Raw genomic sequence first — 26,051 nt, forward strand, 5'->3', positions numbered from 1 at the left:
ACCTCGGTTGTAACGAGTGGTTATTTTTTTAGTCAACGTTGCTCTTCTATCAGCTTGAATCAGTCGGCCCATTCTCCTCTGACCTCTAGCATCCACAAGGCATTTTTGCCCACAGGACTGCCGCATACTGGATGTTTTTCCCTTTTCACACCATTCTTTGTAAACCCTAGAAATGGTTGTGCGTGAAAATCCCAGTAACTGAGCAGATTGTGAAATACTCAGACCGGCCCGTCTGGCACCAACAACCATGCGACGCTCAAAATTGCTTAAATCACCTTTCTTTCCCATTCTGACATTCAGTTTGGAGTTCAGGAGATTGTCTTGACCAGGACCACCCCCCTAAATGCATTGAAGCAACTGCCATGTGATTGGTTGACTAGATAATTGCATTAATGAGAACTAGAACAGGTGTTCCTAATAATTCTTTAGGTGAGTGTATATCTTGCCAGATTTGTGTGGTTTTTCTATGGTCACACGAGTTGCCTACCAGACTCCAAAAACATACTGATGAGTTAAAGGGGTTATCCCATGACAAATGTAAAAAATGAAAATCAGACATCATATAGTACATGACAATTTCTTTGTAACAAAGCTAGAACCAGCCGTGTACCTCAAATGGGTCCAGAGATCTCCCCATTCATTGCTCTTCTAGATTTATATCAAACTGACAGCTCAGGGGGAGTCTCTTATCTGCGGCAGCTAAGGGGGCGTGTCCCAGCTCTCTGAGCATGTGCGGCCTTCTCAGTAAGCAGAACAAAGAAATAACAAGAAAAAAACAAACAGCGGGTGGCGCTATACAGATATATTTTATTGAATAACTAAATGGCTGTACGCAATTTTTAAATACATGCGATTACAAAAGTATTCAGATCCAGGTGCTGGTTTGAAAACTGCAGAATATTTTTAGTGGGACAACCACTTTAACTGGCTCACAGTGTATTTGGCCCTAGTGCATGTTTGAGTCCCATTGGGGGCACAAACTGATAGAAGTGATTATATACAGAGCTGTGGAATCTGTTTAAATTCACTGTAATATAATGCCTCATACAGTACTGTACAAAGTTTTAGGCAGGTGTGGGAAAAAGTAAGAATGCTTTTAAAAATAAAAGTGTTAATAATTTCCATTTATCATGTAACAAAATGTCAAGTGAATGAACAAAAGTTAAATCTAAATCAAATCAATATTTGGTGAGACCACCCTTGCCTTCAAAACAGCATCAATTCTTCTAGATACACGTGCACACCGACTTTTGAATGAACTCGGCAGGGAGGTTTTTGCAAGCGTTTTGGAGAACTAAAGATGTAGGCTTGCTCAAATCAGGGTCCTTCTTCTGCTGCAGAATAAATTTAAATCGAAACTATTAGCATTTCTATTTTTGAAAGAATTCTTACTTTGAACGCCTTCCTAAAACTTTTGCACAGTACTATATAATGACTGTTGCCATATTCTCATGCGGCACTGTGTGACATCATCTCATGTGGTCACATGGCTGCATCTTTCTTTGGCTCTACTGCTATGCAACCATGTTAGTATCTGCTCTTAATTTACTATGGATTGAGCCCTGAAAGATAGATATAAAACTGGACAGTCATACCAGAATCCCAGCAGGATGTATTAAATGTTGGTAGGTTAAGAAAGTGAATACCCAACTAGCCTTCATTCCCTCAGAACTCCTCTTCCAGATGCTGCTTAAAAAAATGTGCATGTCCACACGACTTTACTAGAGTATTAGGACTCTGCTGGTGTCCAACTACAATTACAGGTGCTAGCTAGGACACTGTGGGGGAGCATCTCAGACTATAAATTCCCCTATGATGCCTCTGGAAAAAAACTGTATTCTGAATGTCTTGGAGACCTCCATTGCTAGCAGTATTGTGCTGACAAAGGTGTTCTCCAGGAATAATTTAAAATGGTCACCTGCAATCTGTCCTAGAATGTGAGCTGGACTGGTTGCCTTGCAGAACTGCCCTGGGGAGGGGTTGTTATGCTCTTGCACTTGCCTATGCTACACATTGGTGAGTGTTCCTGTCAGGCTGCTCAGCCATGATGGAATTTGGTAGGCAGAATGAAACCATTACCATCCCATTGTAGTTAAGTGTACTGTGTAGGTCTCATTCTCTCCAGGTTGCTTGTGGCCATCTTAAATCATTCTCGGAGAACCCCTGTAAAAGCTGCTATCCTGACCCTATTGATGGAAAGATGTCAGGGCAGAATCAAGCTTTTTAACTCTGACGTCATATCTAAAAGTGACTGTCACACTAAATAGCCACTTGAAGCAAAGTGAGTTCTAACATTCATGGTATCATTATATTTTATTTATTTTATTTTTTATTTTACTGAATTATATTGCTGACATTTTCCGCAGCGGTTTACAGTCATGATCATTGCTTGCTGTCCCCAATGGAGTTCACAGTCTAACTTGTAACAGTATGTCTTTGGAGTGTGGGACAAAATGCATGCAACCACTGGGAGAACATACAAACTCCATGCAGATGTTGTTCTTGGTCAGATTCGAACCTAGAACTGCAAGGCCAGATTGAATATGGGGAACTAAAAGTGATTTAGGGGGACATTTATTATTTGCGGTTGTTTTTGTGTCAGTGGGTCTGTCTTTGCTTTGTGTGCCTGCATCAAATTTCTGAAATGGTGCACCTTAATAATATATTTTAAGTCAGTGCAATGTGCTTCACACCATAAATTTCTAAAAGTAGACCGGGAGGTTGCTTGGCACAGGTTGCGACTCTTTTTGCGACTTGTGCAGAAGTCGAAGAAAGTAACTGAGCCATAATCCAGGTCTAATCTTACTTTTAGCCCTCAAACATAGACCACTTTGAAAAGTGGCGAGAAACACCAAATTGAACCAGTGTTTCAGAAATAGCACAATTGCCATGACTTATGACTTTTTTAAGACACAAAACTGACATATCTGATTTGATAAATGCCCCCCCCCCTTAATCTTTAAATCATACCCAGTTAAGCCAAACATATTTAAGATATTTAATAATGATAACAAATTTGATTGACTCGTAAAATCATTGATTGGTCAGGCGAAGACAATTTCAAGGCTGAACAAATGCTTTGAGTCTTCATGGTTAGAATTTCAACATCTCAGATTTGGGCATATTATACTAAGTATTCAATAGGAAAAGAATGTAATAAAAAAGTAAAATAGACATGACCCTAGCTAATTGTTGTTTTTCAGTAGTAAGTTTAAAGAGAGCCTGACAATGCTCCTTAATCCAGTTTTAGCAAATGCTTCCATTCCCAATGAAATACAAATTCTGTAGAATCTTGCCTTAAAATTTGGCATTGTGCCATTCCTCTGGTATTGCACTTTAATATGTACAATATGAATTAATTGACAACCGGATGTTACCATTCTTGTCAAAAGGGTGTTTCTCTACACAATCTGCAACTCACATAAGACTATTCCAACTGGTAATACTCAGTTGCCTTTCTGGGAGTGATACCAGAAGAACACCACAACACAGAGTTAAGCCTCATGCAGATGTCTGTAGAACACGGTCCGTGAGATAGCGGACTGGCATTGCAGGAGCGCACGGCGTCATAGCGAACAATGACGCCGTGCGCTCCTGCAATGGCAGTCCGTTATCTCACGGACCGTGTTCCACGGACATCTGCATGAGGCTTTAGAAGAACAGATGTTTCGGAATTATTATTTCAGCAGAAGTAAATTTTTTTACTAAAACAAACATGATAGTAAAAGATAAAGCCACCGGAAAGCAGTAAAATTTCAGTCATTAACAACACTAAGGTCTCTTTCACACGGGCGAGTTTTCCGTGCGGGTGCAATGCGTGAGGTGAGCGCATTGCACCCGCACTGAATCCGGACCCATTCATTTCTATGGGAGATAAGGACCTTTGGTGATGTCACTGCGCACATCACATGGCCATCACATGATCCATCACCATGGTGATGGATCATGTGATGGACCATGTTATGTGTGCAGTGACGTCACCAAAGGTCCTTTTCTCCCAGGTCATCAAAGAAGAAGAAGAAAGAAGAGAAGCCGGACAGCGTGAACAAGTGGATGAGGTGAGTTTAATTATTTATTTTTTTAACCCCTAATTTACTTAGCATTCTGTATTAAGAATGCTATTATTTTCCCTTAGAACCATGTTATAAGGGAAAATTTGTAAAATCTACACAACACCTAACCCAAACCCGAACTTCTGTGAAGAAGTTCAGGTTTGGGTACCAAACATGCCGATTTTTCTCATTCGCGTGCAAAACGCATTAAAACGCTTTTCACTCGCCCAGAAAATTCGCACATTTTTCCACGACCCATCCGCATCCTATCCGACCCTCACACACGACGCCCGTGTGCGGGTGCAATGCTTTCACGTCACGCATTGCACCCGCGCAGAAAATTTGCTTATGTGAAAGGGGCCTACGGCCCATGTATCACTACAGGCTTTTCCAGTCCGCGGACCCGAACTTCCGATAGAGCATGTCCTATTCTTGATCTATTAAGTGCCGGCGATGTGCGGCGTCAGTGTTTTGAATGGACCCTTACTTTATTTTGCAGCACGTTTTTGGAGTTTATTTTGCAACATAGTTATTAACCCTTTCAGGACCAAGCCATTTTTCACCTTTCTGCCCAGTCCATTTTTAGCAAATCTGACATGTCACTTTATGTGGTAATAACTTTCAAACGCTTTTACTTATCCAGGCCATTCTGAGATTGTTTTCTCGTCACATATTTTACTTCATGACAGTGGTAAAATTGAGTCAAAAAATGTCATTTTTATTTATAAAAAAATACCAAATTTACCAAAAATTGGGAAAAATTAGCAAATTTCCAAATTTCTATTTCTCTACTTTTATAATACATAGTAATAACTTCAAAAATAGTTAGTACTTTGCATTCTCCATATGTCTACTTCATGTTTGGATAATTTTGTGAATGCCATTTTATTTTTTGGGGACGTTAGAAGGCTTAGAAATTTAGAAGCAAATCTTGAAATTTTTCAGAAAATTTCCAAAACCCACTTTTTAAGGACCAGTTCAGGTCTGAAGTCACTTTGTAAGGCTTACATAATAGAAACCACCCAAAAATGACCCCATTTTAGAAACTACACCCCTCAAGGTATTCAAAACTGATTTTACAAACTTTGTTAACCCTTTTGATGTTCCACAAGAATTTCAGAATTTCACTTTTTTGGCAGATTTTCCATTTTATTTGATTTTTTTTTCCATTAACAAAGCAAGGGTTAACAGCCAAACAAAACTCAATATTTATTGCCCTGATTCTGTAAACTACTGTATGGGCACACGGCATGGCGCAGAAGAACAGGAACGCCATATGGTCTTTGGAAAGCAGATTTCACTGGGATAAGCTGCCATGTCACATTTGAAGACCCCCTGATGCACCCCTAGAGTAGAAACTCCCCAAAAATACCCCATTTTGTAAACTACGGGATAAGGTGGCAGTTTTGTTGGTACTATTTTAGGGTACATATGATTTTCGGTTGCTCTATATTACACTTTTTGTGAGGAAAGATAACAAAAAATAGCTGTTTTGGCACCGTTTTAGTTTTTTGTTATTTACAATGTTCACCTGACAGGTTAGATCATGTGGTATTTTTATATAGCAGGTTGTTACGGGCGCGACAATACCGAATATGACTACTTTTTTGGTTGTTTGTTTGAGTTTTACCTAATAAATCATGTTTTAGTGTCTACATGTTCTGAAAACCATAGTTTATCTTTATTTTTTGGACGACTGTCTTATTTAGGGGCTCATTTTTTTCAGTATGAAATGACGGTTTGCTATTACACTTTTTGTGATGTAAGGTGACAAAAAATAGGCTTTTTACACCGTTTTTATTTTTTTTTTTTTACGATGTTCACCTGAGGGGTTAGGTCATGTGATATTTTTATATAGCAAGTCGTTACGGATGTGGCAATACCTAATATGTATACTTTTTTTTATTTATGTAAGTTTTACACAATGATATAATTTAAAAAAATTAAAATATCATGTTTTAGTGACTCCATAGTCTGAGAGCCATAGTTTTTTCAGTTTTTGGGCAATTGTCTTAGGTAGGGTATCATTTTTGCGCAATGAGATGAAGGTTTGAAGGCACTATTTTGGAGTGCATATGTCTTTTGTGATGCAAGGTATTCACCCAAGGGGTTAGGTCATGTAGTATTTTTTACAAAGCAGGTTGTTCCGGATACGGCGATACCTAATATGTAAACTTTATTTTATTTTTATTTATTCTTTTACATTTAACACAGTAAAAGCATTTTTGAAACCAAAAAAATCATGTTTTAGTGTCTCCATAGTCTGAGAGCCATAGGTTTTTTTTTTGGGCGATTGTCTTTCTCACTAGTGGAGGAGAACGCTGCTATTACATCGCTCGTCCCCATGCTGTATAGTGCTTTGCCAGTGGCAGATTGTTATTGGACACCACGATCTGCCGCCTACAAGTAATAATTTTGGATTGGCCGATAAGTTTGTGATTGTGTTTGCTTGTTCATCAGGCAATTGGCGGCATAATTACACTGCCAGATGATCGCTAACAAGTGTTCATACGAATACTCATTAGCGATTATCTGCCGAAAAATCGTGCAGTTTTCTATTATAGTGCCGGCGATGCACATTGCTAATGTCCGTGTTTTGCGAATCCGCAATTTGCGGATCTGCAGAACACTTACGAACATGTGAATGGACCCTTAGATTGTTTTCAGTTTTTGACCCACACCTGGTTTTGGCTCACAATAACTGATGGAAATAACTGAAGTGTGAACTAGGCCTTCGATGACTCGGTCACCACGGTCTGTCTCTGATTGGCAACCCGCAAATGAGATTATGGGGTGCTGATGTCTTTAAATGGCAGTCTGGAGCCTTTTGAAGGCCCCAGGTCTGCGTGCAGTATATCCCCATCTGGCTGCGCCTCTCTGGCACAGCTTACTGGGGACTGTCAGTTTAGCACTGACAGTATAATAGTCTGCACTGCATAAGCAGTACAAGGTATTATAGAAGCGATCAAAAAATCGCCTTTTAAAGTCTCCTTGTGGGCAAGTAAATGGTTAAAAAATGTTTTATAAAGTTTTATTAATTAAAATTGCAAAAATAAAATCCCCTCCACATAGTGGTATCTCCACGTCCATAATGACCCGCACTACACAATTATCATGTAATTCATCCCGTTAAAAAAATAAGTCAGAATTGCTGTTTTTTGCTTCTTCATATTCATATTCCCACATATCTGTGTGCCAAAAATGGGGGTGTAACTTAGCTTTGAGCAGGAGGAATGCATTCCCAAACATTTCCATCAGGAAAGTTCTTCCTTTTTTGTCTAGCATCCTTTCTTTTTTTGGTAATAAGAAGAGGAATAAGTATGGATCCCTAGGGAGTATGAGCCTTCATGGTGAGGAATAGACCTGGAAACCAATACAAAAGAACAATAGACATTTTCTTTGGCTGTTTTTTTTACCTGCATGAAAATATGCATATGTTCCCAAACAGAGGAACGTTGGAGAAAAAAAAATGCATGTCTGTATCCTAATAAACTTCATAGCTATTTGATAATTTCAATCATTCCATCAGTCCTATGCAATAATGGGATCTTTTGTATAATATTGTAGAAGAAAACCTATCAATGCATCAAGTGCCAGATGGTGTTCTACAATGAATGGGATATCCAGGTCCATGTTGCAAATCACATGATAGGTAAGTGCAGCTTTGTTTCTTCAATGGCATATAAAAATGGAAAACGTTATCGGAGTTATCTGTCTTGAATCTTCCTTTGCTTATTTGGTTATGCTTCCAATAGAAAGCTAATATCCAACAGTGAAGGTTCTTCCTCTTTCTGGTCAATGTTTGTACTTGCTCTCCTGACTTACCTGCTAAGCAGAATGTTGTTCCCTTTGGTTACATCTTAGCAATGTAAGTAAACCATCAAACTATTGTGTTTGTATTTTTAGACTTGACTGGTCCCTGCAGTTGCCACTGGAGGGTGATTAGGAGCATAGAGCGCATGGTTTTTTATTATTGAGTCCACGTGCAAGTAGTAAGCCATTAGCTCATAAGCTTCCCCTCGTAGTGGCCAGAATTGTACTTCTATGCCTATATATAAATTATATAAATTAAAGGGGATTTCAAGTCTATTTATATTGATAGCCTATCCATCAATATCTGATCAGCGTCGGTCTGTCAATAAGCTGCGCTGAAGTAGCTCTGGCACCAGAAGGCGACACCAGAACTACTGCTCTGTCCATTGTGCTTGGTGTGTACAGAGCTGGTCACTGTATGGCTGCGCCCATTGAAATAATTGGGAGCGGGGCTGCAGTTACCAGCTCCATTCTCTCCACACACAGTGGACAGTGTTGTATACTGCACCCCCACCAACCACATATTGATGGTCTATCCTGAGGAAAATCAGAAAGAAATCAGCACAGACATTTTCACTTGTTTAGATGAAACTATACAACGTGTTATTCTAGGGTGGGAATTCATATAAAGGTGTCTGAGATGGCAAGAGAAAGTCCTCGGGGCCTACAGTAGGTCCATCTAGAGAGGATTTTTTAAAGAGGAATATACTGTACATTTATGGTTTTTTTATGAAAAAAGTTGTACCAACTGTTATTACAGTCTATAAATTATTGCTTAATTACAAAAATATTAAAACTTTGCATGAATTTGACATTTTATTCATGGAACGGAAATGTTTGCAGGTGGAAGGATATACTCTCAGCGATGCATTTGCAGTTGGAAGAGTAAGCCAACATCTATAATTGTAGGCACAATCCCTGCAGAGCAATAGAAAATACATGTAGAAAATGAAAAACTAAAAAGTATATGCGCACATTAGGCCAAGAGCAACTGTCTGCAGTACAAAATAACCATCCAAGTGAAGTAACATAGTCTTACTAGTCCTATGTCTGGAAATTACATTTGCCAAGCTTCACCAACCTGGAGCAGTTCAAAAGACGTTACTGTAAATGTCGAAACCTTTTCCACATTTGTTTGGTGCATCAAGTACCTTGCGATTTGATATTTAAGCAAGGGCAGATTCAAATTTGTTGCTTTTAATGCACCAAGATATTCAGCATCTTACATAAACTAATAAATGGAAGGTAGTTCTATGACTTGAGGTCACAGTAGTTCAATAGACATTTGGAGAGATAATGGTGTTTCTTTTTTAATTTTATTAATATTTTATTTTTATTTCTTACAAAACATGATATAGGCAAACAGCTTTCCCATTTTTTTTATATCTTGAAATTAGACATTAGAGGGTAGGAAAGTACATTACAAATTAAATGTTATACAATAACATATAATCCCTTTTCCACCCATTATCCCATGTTGCCTCTCGTTGCCCACGGAACCAGCAGAGATTCCCGCAAAATCATCAACTGATGTATCGACTAATACAGTAAGCCATCTAACTCGTTCAGTTCAAGATCCACTGAGTTGGGGGGTTACATCCAATTTACCCATACCTTTTCCCACTGCGATATCGTTTTTTTTGGTTAAGCAAGAGACTCTTTCATAATTTCTTATCTTATTCATTAAATTTCTCCACTCTACCAAAGTGGGGGATTCAGTTGACCCCCATTTCCTAGCAAGTATAACTCTGGCAAGTAATAGACCTTTCAACCAGGTTATACAATCCTTCTTGCTAATATCATCTATAGGGAGGTACCCCAATACAGCAAGTTCAATTCCTAATACATGTTTATATTCGAGTTTCCCAACTAAGACCTCAAAAATCTTAGCCCAGTATTGCTGATTAATCGGGCAGCTCCAAATCATATGAGTAAAATCAGCTTGTTCAATTTGGCACTTAGGGCACCTGGGATCCGAATCCTTATATATCCTTGAAAGCTGTAGCGGGGTATAGTATAACCGGTGAACTATTTTAAATTGGATAAACCTAAAATTTGTAGAAATTATTGCCCAGTTTATATTTTTATATACCACCAATAGTATATAAAATAGTGTATAGTGTAAAATAGTAAATAAAATTGTGTATATAATAGTGTCACTCCCAATCTCTGATTCCCACTTATTTTCACTCTTAAATTTTAATATCTTACCTAAGTCTTTTTTTTTATATACCTTTGATATAGTGATTTTAATTTCCTTACTTATAACAGAAATCTGTGAAATTATGATCTTCTATTGTAAAATATTTCCTATTCTTCATACTGACAAAAGCGTGTTTTAATTGTGTGTATCTATACCAGACTAAAGTGTCAGCTTGTGTATCAGGACAAAATTCCTTAAAAGGTCTAATATGATTAGAATTAACCAGTTGTGAAACCAAAACTATTCCCCTCTTTTCCCAAAATTATTAATTATCTAGTGTGATAAATTCCTTTATATTAAAGTTCTGCTAAAGTGGGGTAAAGTGTAAAGCATATGAAATCCCTAATACCTTTTTAATTTTATACCATACCAGCTGTAGCATTCTACTTATGGGGCATTGTTTCCCCCGGATACCATGGTACCCCGTTTCTAATATGCTGATTATATCTCGTTAGGAACCTCCATACTCCTTTATAAAATATTGAACTGAATTATTGATAATGGTGTTTCTGGGGTAAGGGCAACAACCCATGAGTGAATGGCTAGATTTTTTCCACTCTTGGGAAACTGCTACAACTATCCCATGTCTACTGTAAAACGGGGCAGCCGCACATGACTTCTCATGACTGTCCAAGCATAAAGGCGTTTTGCAGGTCTACAGTATTTATGATGTCCTTTAGGATAGGCCATCAATATCAGATTGGTTCGGGATCCAAATCCTGGCATGCTAGCCACTGAGCTAACTGAAGTGATCGCCAGCTTGAGCGCTGTCCCTCCTCTTTTGGTAGTAGCTGGGTTTGGAGTTGTTGATGAATGGAACTGAGCCAAAATACCAGGCATAACCACTACCAAAAGCATGGAGCTGTGCCTGAGAAACAATAAGGAGGACAAAGAGAAGATGCTATGAAAACAAAGCAGCACATACTGCCACCGATCAGGTATTGATGGCCTATTGTGTAGGGGACCCCATTAATTATGCTTTTATGGACTTTTTTTTTATATATATTTCTTCAATGGGGAACGTTTTATTGTTAAAGATGTAAGGATACTAGATATATACACAGGATCTATAAAATTATAAAAACTCCATTGCTCCCTGACCTAATAATAAGATAACTGAACTATATTGTGGATTTACAAGAATATACTGTAGACTGGCGCCTCTCACTCAGAACAGAAAGTAGTGGGAGAAGGTAGGAGGAGCACGCCCCTTGCGAATAGAGAGGACTCATAAGCATGAACCCACTGTATTCTCTCCAATCACATATTATACAAAATGTCACAATATTTTGAAAGCCATTTTGCATTATAGCCCGGTAGACCTGGCACTGTAACATGCTGTCCTAAACTAGGGCGACATATTTTAACGATAGAACCACGTTAAGGAAAATGAAGCATTTCAATTAATCTAATACGTTGGAAAATAAAGTCAGTGAATGAGGAAATGAAGTTAAGAGTCCTTAATCGCCAAATGATTTACCATATATATGTTTATATCAAGCCCCCATACCCCAATATAAAAACCTTGAATTTTTTTATTTTTACTTCCTCACTGACTAAAACATTTTAAAATTATTATTCCTAAATGTTAGGCGGGTTATTTCAAACAAGCTGAAATAGGTATATAGACGCATAGATCGTCATTAGTATATGAGATGAAACATGACAAAATGATTTTTATGGCCCAAAAAATGTTTCTTCCATCGAGACATCATGTATTTCTTCATCACAAATGAAATTACATTCTAAATTCATAGTCCATTGAACTTTTTTTCTCTTAATTCATCAAAGGTTGGCCAAATATGTTTTAAAAATGCTGAAACATAAAATATTACAAGTACTTCTTTTATCTATTTTGTGCTGTCCCTGAAGGCAACTTGAAGGAGATGAGATGTAGGATCCCTTATGATATTCAGTGGTGACATTTAGAAAAGTCATATTGCCAGAGAGTAATTTGAATAGTTGGCCATTCATGCCAGATTTATGAAGTGAAATTAATTTACTGCCTGCATTACACTAAACAGCCCACAATCCTGATCACACACCATGGCGCCGGAGGTTTCTAGCTTCTTTGCCTTTGTTTGTACATATAATTCTTTCAGGTTCAACGTTGTTGGGTGGCACACACAATTCACTTGGTGTATTTGTGATGAGTAGTAGACTTGTGATGAGTAGTTGAAACTAGGAGGGTAAAAAATATAACTGATTACTTGGTTGCATCTTTCTCTGGTTGACATTTAGGCTAGTTTCATATTTGCGTTACCAGTCTCCAGCAAATTGTTCTGACAGAGATAAACCTGCCGGAGCTCTCTGGTTCTGACACGTAGCCGGATGCTACCACAAACCAGCCGGCCCTATTGTCTAAAATGGGATCCGATAGAGTTAAAATATGCTGGGATATGACCCGAGAAAACGGTAACACAAATGTGACAGAAGCCTTACTAGGACTGGAATGTGAAATGCATGTCTATAATAAATTTCCCCCCTTCCCCCCATGGAACATGGATGGTACCACTGGATATTATGGATATTGTAAACTAGACAACCATACACACTTGCCTGCAGCACATTTACCATTTGTGTGGGAAGGTGCTCTTTGTTGCTCCAGTTGTCCTTCTGAAAAGAGCATGCTGCTGATGCTTTAAAGGGGTTGTGTCAAGTTCTAAAGTTATCTTCTATCCACAGGCTGTAGACCCCCACCAATTACAAGATCAGCCATCTCCAGCACCCTAATAGAGATCTATGGAGCGACAGGAATCATGCGTGATCTGCTAGTCCATTGATTCAGGGGAGCAAGACCCTTTTATAATCAATGGGGTTCCCCATGTCAGACCCTCCCCAATCAGATGTTTATCCTTTATCCTGTTGATAGGGGATAGCCTTAGAACTTAGCACAACCCTTTTAAATCCCTTTTTAAATGTGGCTTCTTTGAGTATATGAAAGGTATACACCTTACTTATTAGGCTACTTTCACACTTGCGTTGTTCTTTCGTCACAGGGGCTCTATACCGGAAAAGAACTGATCAGTTTTATCCCCATGCATTCTGAATGTAGAGTAATCCGTTCAGTTTGCATCAGAATGTCTTCAGTTCAGTCTTTTTGACTGATCAGGCAAAAGAGAAAACCGCAGCATGCTACGGTTTTCTCTCCGGCGAAAAAAACGGAAGACTTGCCTGAACGCCGCCATAGGAATGAATTAGCGCCGGATCCGGCATTCGGAATGCCGGATCCGTCGTTCCGGCATGCGCATGCGCAGATCAGTAAAAATGTGAAAAAATGTACAAGACGGATCCGTCGGTCCGCATGACAAGCGGAGAGACGGATCCGTCCTTGCAATGCATTTGTCAGACGGATCCGCACCCGGATCCGTCTCACAAATGCTTTCAGTCAGCGGCACATCGGCGGATCCGGCGGGCAGTTCCGACGACGGAACTGCCCGCCGGATCACACTGCCGCAAGTGTGAAAGTAGCCTTAGTAATTCAGCAATGTATAGACTATGAGGGTCATTTACTAAGTCATATACGCCAGTTTCCTGGCGTATATCTGTTGCAGATTGTGGCACAAGGGTTATTTGTACCGCAATATGCAACTTTTCCCTGCTCACACCAGAACTAAAAAAGGGGACATGGCATTTATCATTTTCTACGCCCGTTTTAGGCACAGAAAATGTTCTGAATCTATACCAGCAAGGAAGCTGCTGTAGATTTAGACCGGCAGTGGATGCGCCGAAGTTATGTAGAGGCCGGTGCCAGTCTTAATAAATGACCCCCTATGTATCAAATAGCCACATTTGGGTTAATAAGAAGTACTGTTGATACTTCTGATAAAAGTCATGTTACATTTATAAGAGTTGCTGAGTGTTCCATATGGAGCTAGAGGTGAAAATCAATATTAAAAAGACTATTTTTATTCAAAACTTTTTCTTTGAGCAAAACACATCAAGACTTTAATTTACAAATACCATATCCTTCTAATGGCTTGCTTACAACACAGCAGAAACTCTGCTTAAGGCAAGCTTGGGGATAGTAATTACTTGGTGTTTTTTACTAATTGAATGAAGTGGTTTCTTGCTAATAAGCTAACAAGTGTGTTTTATCATTTCGAGAACTCCTAAGGTTTCAGGCACTTTATTAAATACTTTTTTTTGTGTTTAATTTCATATAAAACCATGCTAATTAACCATTGACTGTATTAGTATCCCTATAAATACACAGTCTAGTGCCTTGTTGTTTGATAGTAGATCAAAGTATGTGGGATAGATTTACAAATCTTCTTTCTTGTAGTATGCAGAAGGTTCTTTTGTGTTTTGAGTTTTTTTTATTTGTTTATTTCCCAAAACAAACACTCTTGGTTAATGAAGAGCAGAAAACTCTTAATATGATCCTCATGGTATAAAACGTACGACCCGTGGTCATAATGAAGAGCTGATATAGTTATGTTTGTAGTATACTAAATTTAACTGTTAGCAACAACATTTTAAAATGTTTTGATTGCATTGTATGTTGTTTTATGCTGCATGTTTGTTTCTATATACTATATTTATATGCTGTAGTATGTATCAATTTGCTTATTGCATGTTTTTTCTACAGTATGTAAAATATTTACTTTACATTTAACATTAAAGGGGTTTTCCAGGATTTTAATATTGATGGATGAAGAGATGGCCGCGCTCTTGCCAGCACAGCCTTCCCCTCATTAGTTACCTGTTTATCGTAACATCACAGCAGTGAGCAGATGTAATTACAAGAGACCGTCCCATTCCCTTCCATGGAACAGCTCGTTCCTGTACTGTACACTTGAATAGGAAGGAGCCATCCCATAGAAGTGAACGGGACGGCTTAGGTGTAATTACAATTGCTCACCGCTGCAGTGTCAACGGCGAGCGGGTAAAAAATAAAGGGAAGGCAACACTCGCACAAGCGCAGCCTTCTCTTCAAACGGGTGATCAGTGGTGGTGTTTGGTATCAAACCCCTGCTGATCAGATATTGATGATCTATCCTGAGGATAGGTTATCAATATTAAAATCCCGGAAAACCCTTTTAATTTGTACTTAGTTATTTAGCCAAGGTCAATTTTACATTTTTGTTGACCACACGCCATCTAGGGATCTTCTCTCAATAAATGGTCATATAGTGAATATGACCACTAGTATAATAATACTGTGAGTGCAACCATTACAATTACAACTGGACAAACAGTACTACTACTGCCTGTATGATTATTAGATAACTTGTATTTCATGTAAATAGTGACCTGTATTAAGTGACCCATGGGGGGCAGGGTTTAATGATCCCATCACAAACTGTTTTTCTGTGTAAAAGAATGGCATAATGTGCAAAGGGAGCATTGGCCAGATTTATGCCGAAAATTACAAAGCACAAGGTTATAAAAGATAAAAGTAACATATGTTTTATTTGATGACTATGAATTATATTTTGTTAATATGAAATGTTACAGATATATTTGTTTTATTCTTGTTTTTATGTTGTGGAGGGGTAGAAAAAGAGTCATTGCAATTGTGGCACGTGGCTGAGATTTTCTCCGATGCTTGAATATTCCACTGTTAGAAATTAATATAAAATCGGTAGGGATCCCACACAATGCACCCCCACTAATCTGCTGTTTCAGAATAACTCTGGCACCCAAAGTTGGCATCGGAATTACACAACTCTATCCATTGTGTAGTGGACTAAGCTGGTAATCGCAGCACTGCACCCACTGAAGTGAATGAAAGCAGTTAAAGGCTCTGTCCTCTGCAGGTCTGGTGCCATCTTTCTCCACCAGAGCTGATCGGTATGGGTGCAGGATGTCAGACCCCTACTGATCAGATATTGATGGCCTATCCTGAGAATAGACCATCAGTATTAAAATCCTGGAATACCCGTTTAAACCAAACTATGTCCAAAGATGGAGCTACACCTTAAATGCCTGTAGAGCAAATCAAGGCTTAATGATTCTTAAACTATTAGTTCAATCTAATTAATCTTCTTCAAAATGTGTTTTTTCAGTAAAATTGTAGAATGCACTGTAGAGCAATTTTTTATTTTGTTGTCCGTACCTTAAAGGGGAATGATTTAAAATGGCCATCAGCAACCTGTCCTAGAATCTGAGCAGGCCCTCACTTGCAGAACTGCCTAGGGGGGTGAGGGGTTGGGACCTCACTACACACTACGCACTGGCACTTGCATATACTACATTTTGGTGAGTGTTCCTGTCAGCGATGATGACATATCATAAGCAGGATCCCATCATTGCCATCTATTGTAGAGCAGATTGTAGTGTGTAATGAGCCCCTGCCGCCTCACCCTCCTAGGCAGCTCTGCAAGTAGAGGTGACCAGTCCTGCTCACATTCCAGGACAGGTTGCTGGTGGCCATTTTAAATCATTCCTGGAGAATCCCTATAAAGATTCGTAGTACTGCCTGTCTGTTTTCATGGAGTGCAATATTTTAGGTTGCATGTACATTTTCATCTTTTCTTTCTTAGAAATATACATATAGGACTTCTCCTTAGTAATTAAAGTGGCAGTATTGCTCTGGAAGCTCTGCAATGTTATTACAGATATGGGACAAACCAAAATTGTTTCTAGTTGTAGTGGCTGAAATTCTTGAATGAAGATGCAACAAGCTTTGTCCTCATACGCCATTCATGACTGCATTGTGTTAGAGTCTAAGAATCTATACCAGGCAACAGTGTCATTCCTAAGCAGATTCTCTTTATAGTGCAACCGAAATCTGAATCTCTTGTGAATGGAGTACTGCCATGTAGACCTAAAATGTAACATAAAAATATAAAAACTAGGGGTCCTAATACTTCATATTTTAATATAAGCTAATAGTCAAATCTCACTACCAAATCAAATGAATCTGGTCAGCGTTAAAATATAGTAAATTGTTAAGGACAGATGTGGAAAAATAGTTGATATCAGAAGTAGCGACATGGGTGAATTAAAGCATGATTGTCCATATAATGGACTTTGGGTGTTTCTATCTTTATGGTTTATTGGTCCTTTATTCTCTGTCTTATTATTTTTGTTTCTCTTTTATTGTCACATAACTGTTAAAACCATGTTATATTTAACTGGTAAAATGTGAGCATTAGCTATCTATACTGAATTTAATCATATAAACTCTTGAAATGTTTGCCATCATTTAATGATGAGATAAGCCTAACATTGTCAAGCCGTATTTGTTTTCAGTCTGATAACTTTTGACCAATAATTGCCATCCTCTAATTATCTATTTTAGTCATGAAGGAATCTTTCTCTGTGGGGGCCGGCATTATGATTAGAGCATAAATCCCATAAGATACATGTGTGTTCCAGATCGCTCCAAACAACTGTCTCCTGAAACGTAGCGGGCACATTGCAAACCACTCACTGTGCACAACAGAGGAGCACATTTGCTATTGTGGGCTCATCTGTCTGACAAATAAGATGATAAAAAGCCAAATTGTTAAATTGTTGATAGTTCACTGCTGCTACCAGGCAATTAAAATCATGTCAGTTACAGTAAAGACTGTTTGGATTTAGTTGTTTGCGTGGATAGCAATATTCTAGATTTTTAAATATTTAGTTGAATAGAAAATTAGCAAAAATAAATAAATCCTAATGCTGCTGTTGTAAGCAGAATAATTTACTATTATATATGTGTGTATATATATATATATAGAGAGAGAGAGAGAGAGAGAGAGCAGCACAGCAAGTAATATTAGATTAGTGTGCCTGCAGTTGCGGACGTGACCAAAAACATCCAAAACAAATAGTAGAAAAAAATCTGTGAATAAATAGTGTCCTTTATTCACCACGTTTCACTCCTCTTGCTGGGACTTTTCTCAAGCAGTACAAAGGTGCAATAGTACAAAGTGCATATAATTATACCTCAAACTTAATAAATCAAAAAATACCAATTATCAAAAAATACAGAATTCTATTTTAATTAATCACAGTCAAATATAATCATGTACTAATGATGAATTTATGATATATCATATTTCATTTATGTATTGTGCACTAATTGTTCAAATAATGGATACACTGGATTATGTTATCTTCACAATGTATGATGTACTTTGGGTGCCACTACTGTATTTTGGCACTTTAGTATTTTTTGATAATTGGTATTTTTTGATCAATTAAAAAATATATACCTCTCTAATTATATATATACTTTGTACTATTGCATCTTTGTACTGCTTGTCCCACTGAAACATCACATTGTGTATAAACTACTAGGACACTACTTATTCAAATTTGGGAGTGCCCAGATTTTTTTCTATTATATATATGAGGCTTGAGGAAGGTTCCTGTATAGAGCTGAAACATCGCATGACCTTTGTGGGTAAATAAAGTATTTTTGCTATTTTTTATCTCTTGGAGTGCTGCCCATTTTTACATTTTTGTTTATCTGGATTGGCTTATATCCATACTGGGCCGGTTGCACCCTTCATCTGCTTGCATCTAGGACTGTGCTGCCACACTTTTTTTCTTTTTTCTTTTATATATATATATATATATATATATATATATATATATTCTATTGGGGCATATATGAAGCCTGCACATTTCATTAAATTAGATAATTTGAGATATTTTTTTATATCACGAGACATTTTCTTTTTATACCTAACATTTAAGCCCAAAATGTGGGTATATACTATAATACACCATATTACTAGTTGACTCCACCAAATAACTAACAATTTAAGTCATAAGATGTTGGTTATTTGTGTATAGCCTTTATATTGGTCTGAGATACAAATCTTTATACCTGCGTCTTTAATGATGCTTGAAGTAGCTCTCAAGTCACAGCTGGGAGAACTACACTTTTAAGTAAAGTCCCCCACCATGACTGATTTCCTTCAGTGTGACTGTCATGTTCTCTTACACACCTCTGAAGTAAGATGTCATGCTTGGGCGAGCTGCTTCTGTAACAAAACAAGTGGACAGAGACAGGCTGATTTTATTTTCCGCAGAGAAGTGTATGACGTGGATTGAGGACTCATGCCATGAAGTGGTGATAGTAATGTTGATGATAAAAAAGATCTTTCTGTAGGTTTTCAAACATAGGTATATGGCTGATTTTACATTTTATGTTTAATATGTATCATTTTTCATTGTCATATACAACATGCATTGTATGTTCTGTGCAGCTACAGTAACAATACTGTACTTTCCATTATGTATTTTATATACAGTTAGGCTGCAGTAGTTCATATTTATGGTGACAGATTGTTGGCATCACTTATTTTAAATAAAACCATATATTTTTTATACACCAGAACTTAGACATATAACTTAGATTTCCTTCAAAGATTAATGTGTAGTAGCAAGAAGGAAAATTTTCGGCATATTTGTTGGCTGGTAGGACGCCTTGCTAAGTATTAGTCTGTCTATGCATTCTACTTTTGTTTACTACTATTAGTATTGCCACCCTAAAGGTTTGCTTTATCTCTGCTGTATCTCACAGAATGTATCAGTAAATATAGTTTGCATTATACAATAGTTTCATGTTGGGCAAATCTTTCTACTTATTTTTCTTCAAAACGTAGAAATTAGGGTATGGAGGACACGATATTGTATAACCCTAACTCACTGAATTGGTAGGTAATGTGCAGCTTTACCAATGAGCAAACAAATATATGAAAAAGCGGTTTGGCAATTTTGTGTGCTATAACAGAACTCAGATTTTATATCCTGCATTGGATCACAAACTACTGAAATCTGTGCTGTTCCGTTTTATCAGAGAGCTTACCCTCTTGTGAGCAATACTGGCTTCTATCTGTAAAAGCCCATAAAGGGTTTCTGCACGGACCATACAAAAGGGATACTTTCCCTTTAATAGCCATCTGTACAGGAGGGATGAGAAGTGGGCCAGGTCATCTCTTCTCAGCTGTCATGATATTAACGTAGGTAATGGAGCAAGCTCTCTTTTCTGCTGGGTGTTGTTTTTCATAGATGTTCATCGATTTACACAGATAATTTTATTTATTTTATACAGTCGGTCCAGGAAATCTGGGCAGCATCACAAACGTTGCAATATTCCGATTTTTTTTTTCCATTTTATTTTTCATTTGCAATGTTAACTTTTGTCTAGAAACAGGGTCACACCTACTGTGCAGATGGCTGCAGGAATTGTATATCAGCCAAGATACTTAAAAAGAAATGTCCAGTGTGGGCATATAATAAAATAAAAGATAAAAGTGAAGTATGTTCGGGAAATTCAAATATTCCTCAGCTTTAAGATGTAAGCAGCATAAGTTACCTAGAGTTGTGCAGCTCCAATGACAATGGGAAAATTGGGGTCCCCCAATATCCTGGAGAATTAAACGGTGAAGGACAGACCACACATAATTGCACTCCCTTGAAATAAATGGGAGTTAAAACCTGAGAACACTTATTAAACTTGTCTATGACCCACCATGTTTGGTTTTTATTTTTCATTTAAGTTTCTATAATCTTATCTATTTTATAAAGATATTTAGATATTTAAGATACTGAGAAATACGCTCTTAAAACACATTTTTGAGGTCAGAAGCCAGGAACCAACAAAATATCTTGTTGTCTAGGATTTACTTATTGTCCGACAACATGGAGTATGCTAAAATAAAATAAAAAAAACAACCAACGCTCACCTTTTATTTCACCAATCAATTCATTGCAACCACTCTGGAGACCCCACCAATCTTTATTTTGCTGCAGAGATGATATACTGCATATCCAAGTAAATGCTGGAGTCAATTATTGGCCTTACAGTATGTCTTCTGGAGACTGCCGAGGCCAGAGTTTGGTTGCAGTACTCATGTGGAGCTACAAACATGTCAGGGCTGCAGTGGTAGGGGATTAAGCAATTGAGTATTGGTTATTTTTTATCTTAGCATATTTCCTGCTTTCATACAAATTTTTGATCAAGATGAATTGTACTGCAGATATCCCACGCAACCAGCTTCTCTCTGTTTCCCTCGCAAAAATAATATAAGTATTGCAATTAGTGGAGCTCTTTGTAAGTCCAGTTGACCGCTCCACCGTTCACCGCTAATTGAAGGGATCCTGGTCTGGGGAGTCTATCCTCTATCCATATGACCTAATGGGGCCAGTGGTGAGGGTTATTTAGGAGGTTAGAATGGGTGTACCTACCCTACCACTCTTCCATCTTGAAAGCAGCCATCTTAAAGGGGTTTTCATATTTTTGTAAAGACAGTGAACGAGTTATAATAAAAAAAGAACATGTATTCACTGCTCTGAAGCCCCTCTGTTCCAGCACCACCGCTCCATCCTTCCCACCGAGCTTTGTTTTCTGCCCGTCTACCGCATATGACTGCTGCAGTCAACAACTGGTCTAAGCAGTCTCAAGCCATATAGAACTGAGGCTGGTAATTAGCTGCAGCATTGAGGTACAGTATATATGGGCATGCCAAAAAATACCGCTATGACAGCAGTGGTTAGAGCATCATTTTATTGTTTATCCATAAAATGCATTCAGTGACATAGAATCAATAATTGGACAGTACGGTGTATGATGTAGACAAAAAAGTGCAGTACCATAGATGTATAGATATCTGTTGTGTTCTGGGGATGACAACTACCAAGTGTATTGATATCAGAATGTCCCAGTTTTTCAGCAATGCATATTAGTTTAGAGATGTGTGACAAAGCTATAACACTTTACATTTTTTTATATCACAATTCCCCAGATTCTGACTGTTTTCATTAACGAACCTGACTTTAAGTCCAACGGGACTGCATCTCATCATTGGATTCTGAATCGAGTTGATTAGTTTGATCTCAGGGTGTAACACAAACATGGTTTATTATGCTAAAATATTAGAAGATATGATACTTGAACAGGAACAAAATGAGACCAGCACAGAATGATCTGACTCTATGTAAGGATTATGGCATCAGAAGAATCATTTAAGGGGCTAATAGCCTACCATATAATTAGGCGAAAGTGTGTAATTTCATAATTTTATTATATTACTTCCCCTTCTGTTTTTTAATTTTGCTAAAAATCCTCTATCATGTTCAAAACATAGATCTTTTGTTAAAATGTGTTTTATCTGTAGTCTAATCAGAAAGCTAAAGTCAATATGGACAGTGGGTGTCGAGCTTCAGCTGTTCATATTGTTGCATTTGGTGCACTGATGGGGTTTCGTAGGTCACCTTTAAAATTATGCCTATGACAGCAGCAGACACCTGCCAAGATTGCAAGGTATCTTACAGCTCTCAGGATGAAGCCTATGGCCTGGTAGGCCTCAGTTGGAGAGGTACGCATTTGCCGTACAGCTGGCATCACTGTATGGGGCAGCAGTGTGGGCTGTTAGGTAGCTGGAAGGGAGACAAGCATGAAATTTTGTCTAACCCGAGCTGCTTTTTTCCAGCTCTGTTGGCTGCTTTTCAGATCCTTGTTATAAAAAAAAAAGAGTAAAGAAAAAAACATAATCAAGCACCCTTTAATCTGCCTGCGATTACCAGTAGTATAAAAAGAAGAGCATAATGAGGAAAAATGCCTCGTTTTGTTGCTTTCAAAAGCCAACAAATTGGAGTTAACTTGACAGGAAGTAGCTTAATAATTAGATTATTTATTTATTCCTGACACATCCCCCTGTTACTTGTCTCGGGAGACTCTGTAGATGGTGCGATTTTCAAGCAACCATTACTTTGCTGTCTTCTGTGAACAAAGAGTCTACTGTCTATCAGTCAATTAAATGCACTCTTTAAGCAGAGGCAGCGTAGTCCTCAATGGAGAGAGCCCTGGGACATTGTAGCTGATGATGCCTTTCTCTGTACTGTACATCACACTCCACTACAGTCCCTACAGAGCTGGAATAAAGTCATGCATTAAAATATCACTTGTAGATTTGTTTGCTAATGAAGAGCCATTGAAATGTTTGTCTGTTTCTGTGGCGAAATCATTTATAAAAGGACTACTTGTTTGCATATATTAGTTCATTAGCTCCAAGAGCTTTTTAGGATTTCCAGAAATGAAAGTCAACAAATTAAAGCAAAACAAGTACATGATCATTTCGGTTTACTTTCAAATGGCATCAAAGTCAATAAGATACATAAAGTAAGGTAATTAGAATGGGTGGGGGGTGGGGGGGTGGAGTACCAACATTTTCAGGAATTCAGAATTAGAGTAATCTTCTAATAATTTGCATTGAATATCTGGTAGCCTAATATGATTTAGTATGGAGAAAGAGTAACCGTTTCCCACGAGATATTGCTAGCCAACCGAAGTTTATGTAAAGTAGTACTTGATGGAAAGTACCACTCAGCAGGACCTACTTGTTCTTCATTCTAAAAGAAGTAATAACACTTTAAAGAAGCATACAGGGAAATATAAAAAGAAATGGATTGCTCTGGGTATAAGTTCCTGGTATACACAAGCATAAGTATCAGACCAAAGGGCTGGAATAGTACCCTATAGACTATAACACGTTGTGTGGGTGGGTGGCTTAGGAGATATTTTCTTTCTTGCATTTCCAAGTCCAGGATCAGATCTGGACAAACCATCTGATGTACTACTCTCTCTCATGTGTGTGTATATATATATATATATATATATATATACATACATATATTTATATATACCGGTGTGTGTGTGTGTGTATGTGTGTATATATATTTACCTCACCTTCTTTCCTGTCTCAAAACATGAGTGCCGCAAGATGACCAGCACTAGATGCATGATTCTATTGTACGTTATTTATGCTATATGTGTCTGTGCAAGAATGTATGGTATCATGGTTAATTAGAGTCCTTAGCAAAATTTTCTGAAAAGTATGGCTGGACGCTTCCGCATTCTTTAGTGTATTACTGTAGGTATTTCAGTAAAACACATTCCACAATTATGTGGAATAGTATGAATACTTTTGCAACCAAGTCTTACTGTGTATGTACTTTTTTTTTTAATTAAGCAAAGCAACTTTGAAAATAGTCGTTGGTAAAAATCCACTACTGTTTTGTGAATACGGCTCCTATGTAGACTATTTAACTCCACTGTTACAGACTACAACTGGAAACAAACCTTGTGTAGTCAGATCCCATAGTCATACACTTTGTAATACAAACATATTGTACATTTGGTAAGTTACCAAAAAGACTGGAACAGATGGAAGGGAGTATGACTGAAGAATTATCACGACTACACACACAGGGTTTGTTTGTAGTCTGTAACCATAGAGACACATAAGTCTGTAGACACAACACAGTATTATATTTTTGATGAAGACTAGTTGCCTATTTTTTTTTACTTTAGATCTATTGCAGCAATGGAAAAAATTTGTTTGAAGTGTGTCCATATCAATTAGTCAAAATATATGTGGGCGACCACGCGGAGAGTTTTCTGCATGCAGTTTTGGAAGCAAAACCCAGGACTAAATTCAAAAAGAAAAGTAGTATCTGTCCTTTATACTTTCTCTCCTTATATAATCCTCATGTGATTTTGGCTTTAAAAAACTGCATCAGGAAACCTGATTGTGTGGCCATGCCCTAAAGGAATATTATGAAAATTTTGGACCAGTTGATCCCCTTATAAGCTGCTACTGCCTATACAGTATACAGTATATTAGCTTGTACAAGGGTTACAGTTCTCAAATTGCATTACAGGTAACACCCATTTATACAAAGGTAGAAGTGCATCAAATTCTTCATTTTGCTGGGAATACACAAACTTCTAAATTTTTTTCTATTTTATATTGTGACCATATAACCACTAGTGATGAGCGAAGTTATGAAAAATTCGATTTGGCTGCTTCACCGAATTTCACAAAGAAACTAGATTTGTGACGATCGTCACAAAGTGCATTACTTTGTATGTAGCAGACACAATGATGGGGAACGGCGATCATGCCGCCCCCTTTCATTGAACCCCTCAGATGCCACGTTCATCACTGATCACAGCATCTGAGATTAAAATTGAGGCCTTTCAGGGGTTAATCCAGTTAAAAAACAAACATATTCACCTTATCCATTTGCAAGGCCATCGCAGCCATCTTGATTGAGGACACTGTGCGAAATCTTGCACGGTGATGTGTCGTCATCACGCTGGCTGGGCGTGGTGACGTCGTCACTGCACCTGGCCAGCACGGTGATGTGGTGATGTCACACATCACCCCGCGTGAGATTTTCCACGGTATCTTCAATCAAGCAAATGAATGAGGTGAATTTTTTTCCCCCGCCATTTCAGGAACAGTCATTCTTTATCACAAATTACGAGGAAATTCGGCTTTGCGGCAAATCACATTTTTCCTGAAATTCGGGCCGAACTAAATTAGTTTTGCTTCGATTCGCTCAACACTAATTACCACCTCCATAGTCCATTGGTTGTTTGTCCACTTGCTAAAATAATGCAGTGTACATTAAATGTGCAATAATAACCTTCACTTTTATAAATCCAAGAGAGAAATTCTTGCCACGGCATCCTAGGCACATAATGCTTCTCTCCAAGCTGGAGAGTGTGTATATTGTAAATGATATTTAATATGCAAGCCTTAATGTATGTTGATCCTTATTTAGGGGGGCAGTGTGGGTTAGGGACTAGGAGAAAATCCCATTTTCCAGCTTGTTTCAAATGTAGTAAAAATGCTGCTTCAGTTGCTTTATGCTACTCACATTGGGAAAGGTGCTTATACTGTGATAATTATCATCAAGGAATATTAATGCGTTCAGCATTTGTAACCCAAAAACTCATTATAGCTTAAGCTGTGCATCATCTGTGAAGAGAGAACTTTGCCAGAATTCACTCTTCACAGGGGTTGCCTCCTGCTTCCTGCATACAGTAGTGGTCAGAGCATTGGAAGAGGTCACTTAGGCTATTTTTGATTGCTGAAGATCTGCATTTTTTATCTTTACCTTCTGTTTCAATACACTTTCATTATTGCTTCAGAATTTAGAATTATGCATGTTCACCGATATATCTGGACATCCATTACTATTTGTTAAATGGAGGAGGGGGACAAAGGGGGGAGGGGTTATCATTT

At 37.9% G+C, this 26,051-nt stretch overlaps 1 protein-coding gene across 4 annotated transcripts in view; it reads left to right on the top strand.

The window, feature by feature from the left end:
* Positions 1–26,051, top strand: part of ZNF521 (zinc finger protein 521) — a 342,518-nt gene that overhangs the window by 163,029 nt on the left and 153,438 nt on the right. For all 4 annotated transcript variants that reach the window (XM_040432538.1, XM_040432541.1, XM_040432540.1 and 1 more), the window contains one exon: positions 7,620–7,704. In XM_040432538.1, the coding sequence (XP_040288472.1) occupies positions 7,620–7,704 (85 nt within the window). The remainder of the gene's footprint in view (positions 1–7,619; positions 7,705–26,051) is intronic.

This window comes from Bufo bufo, chromosome 5, assembly GCF_905171765.1.
Source record: "Bufo bufo chromosome 5, aBufBuf1.1, whole genome shotgun sequence".
In the NCBI taxonomy this organism is placed as follows: domain Eukaryota; kingdom Metazoa; phylum Chordata; class Amphibia; order Anura; family Bufonidae; genus Bufo; species Bufo bufo.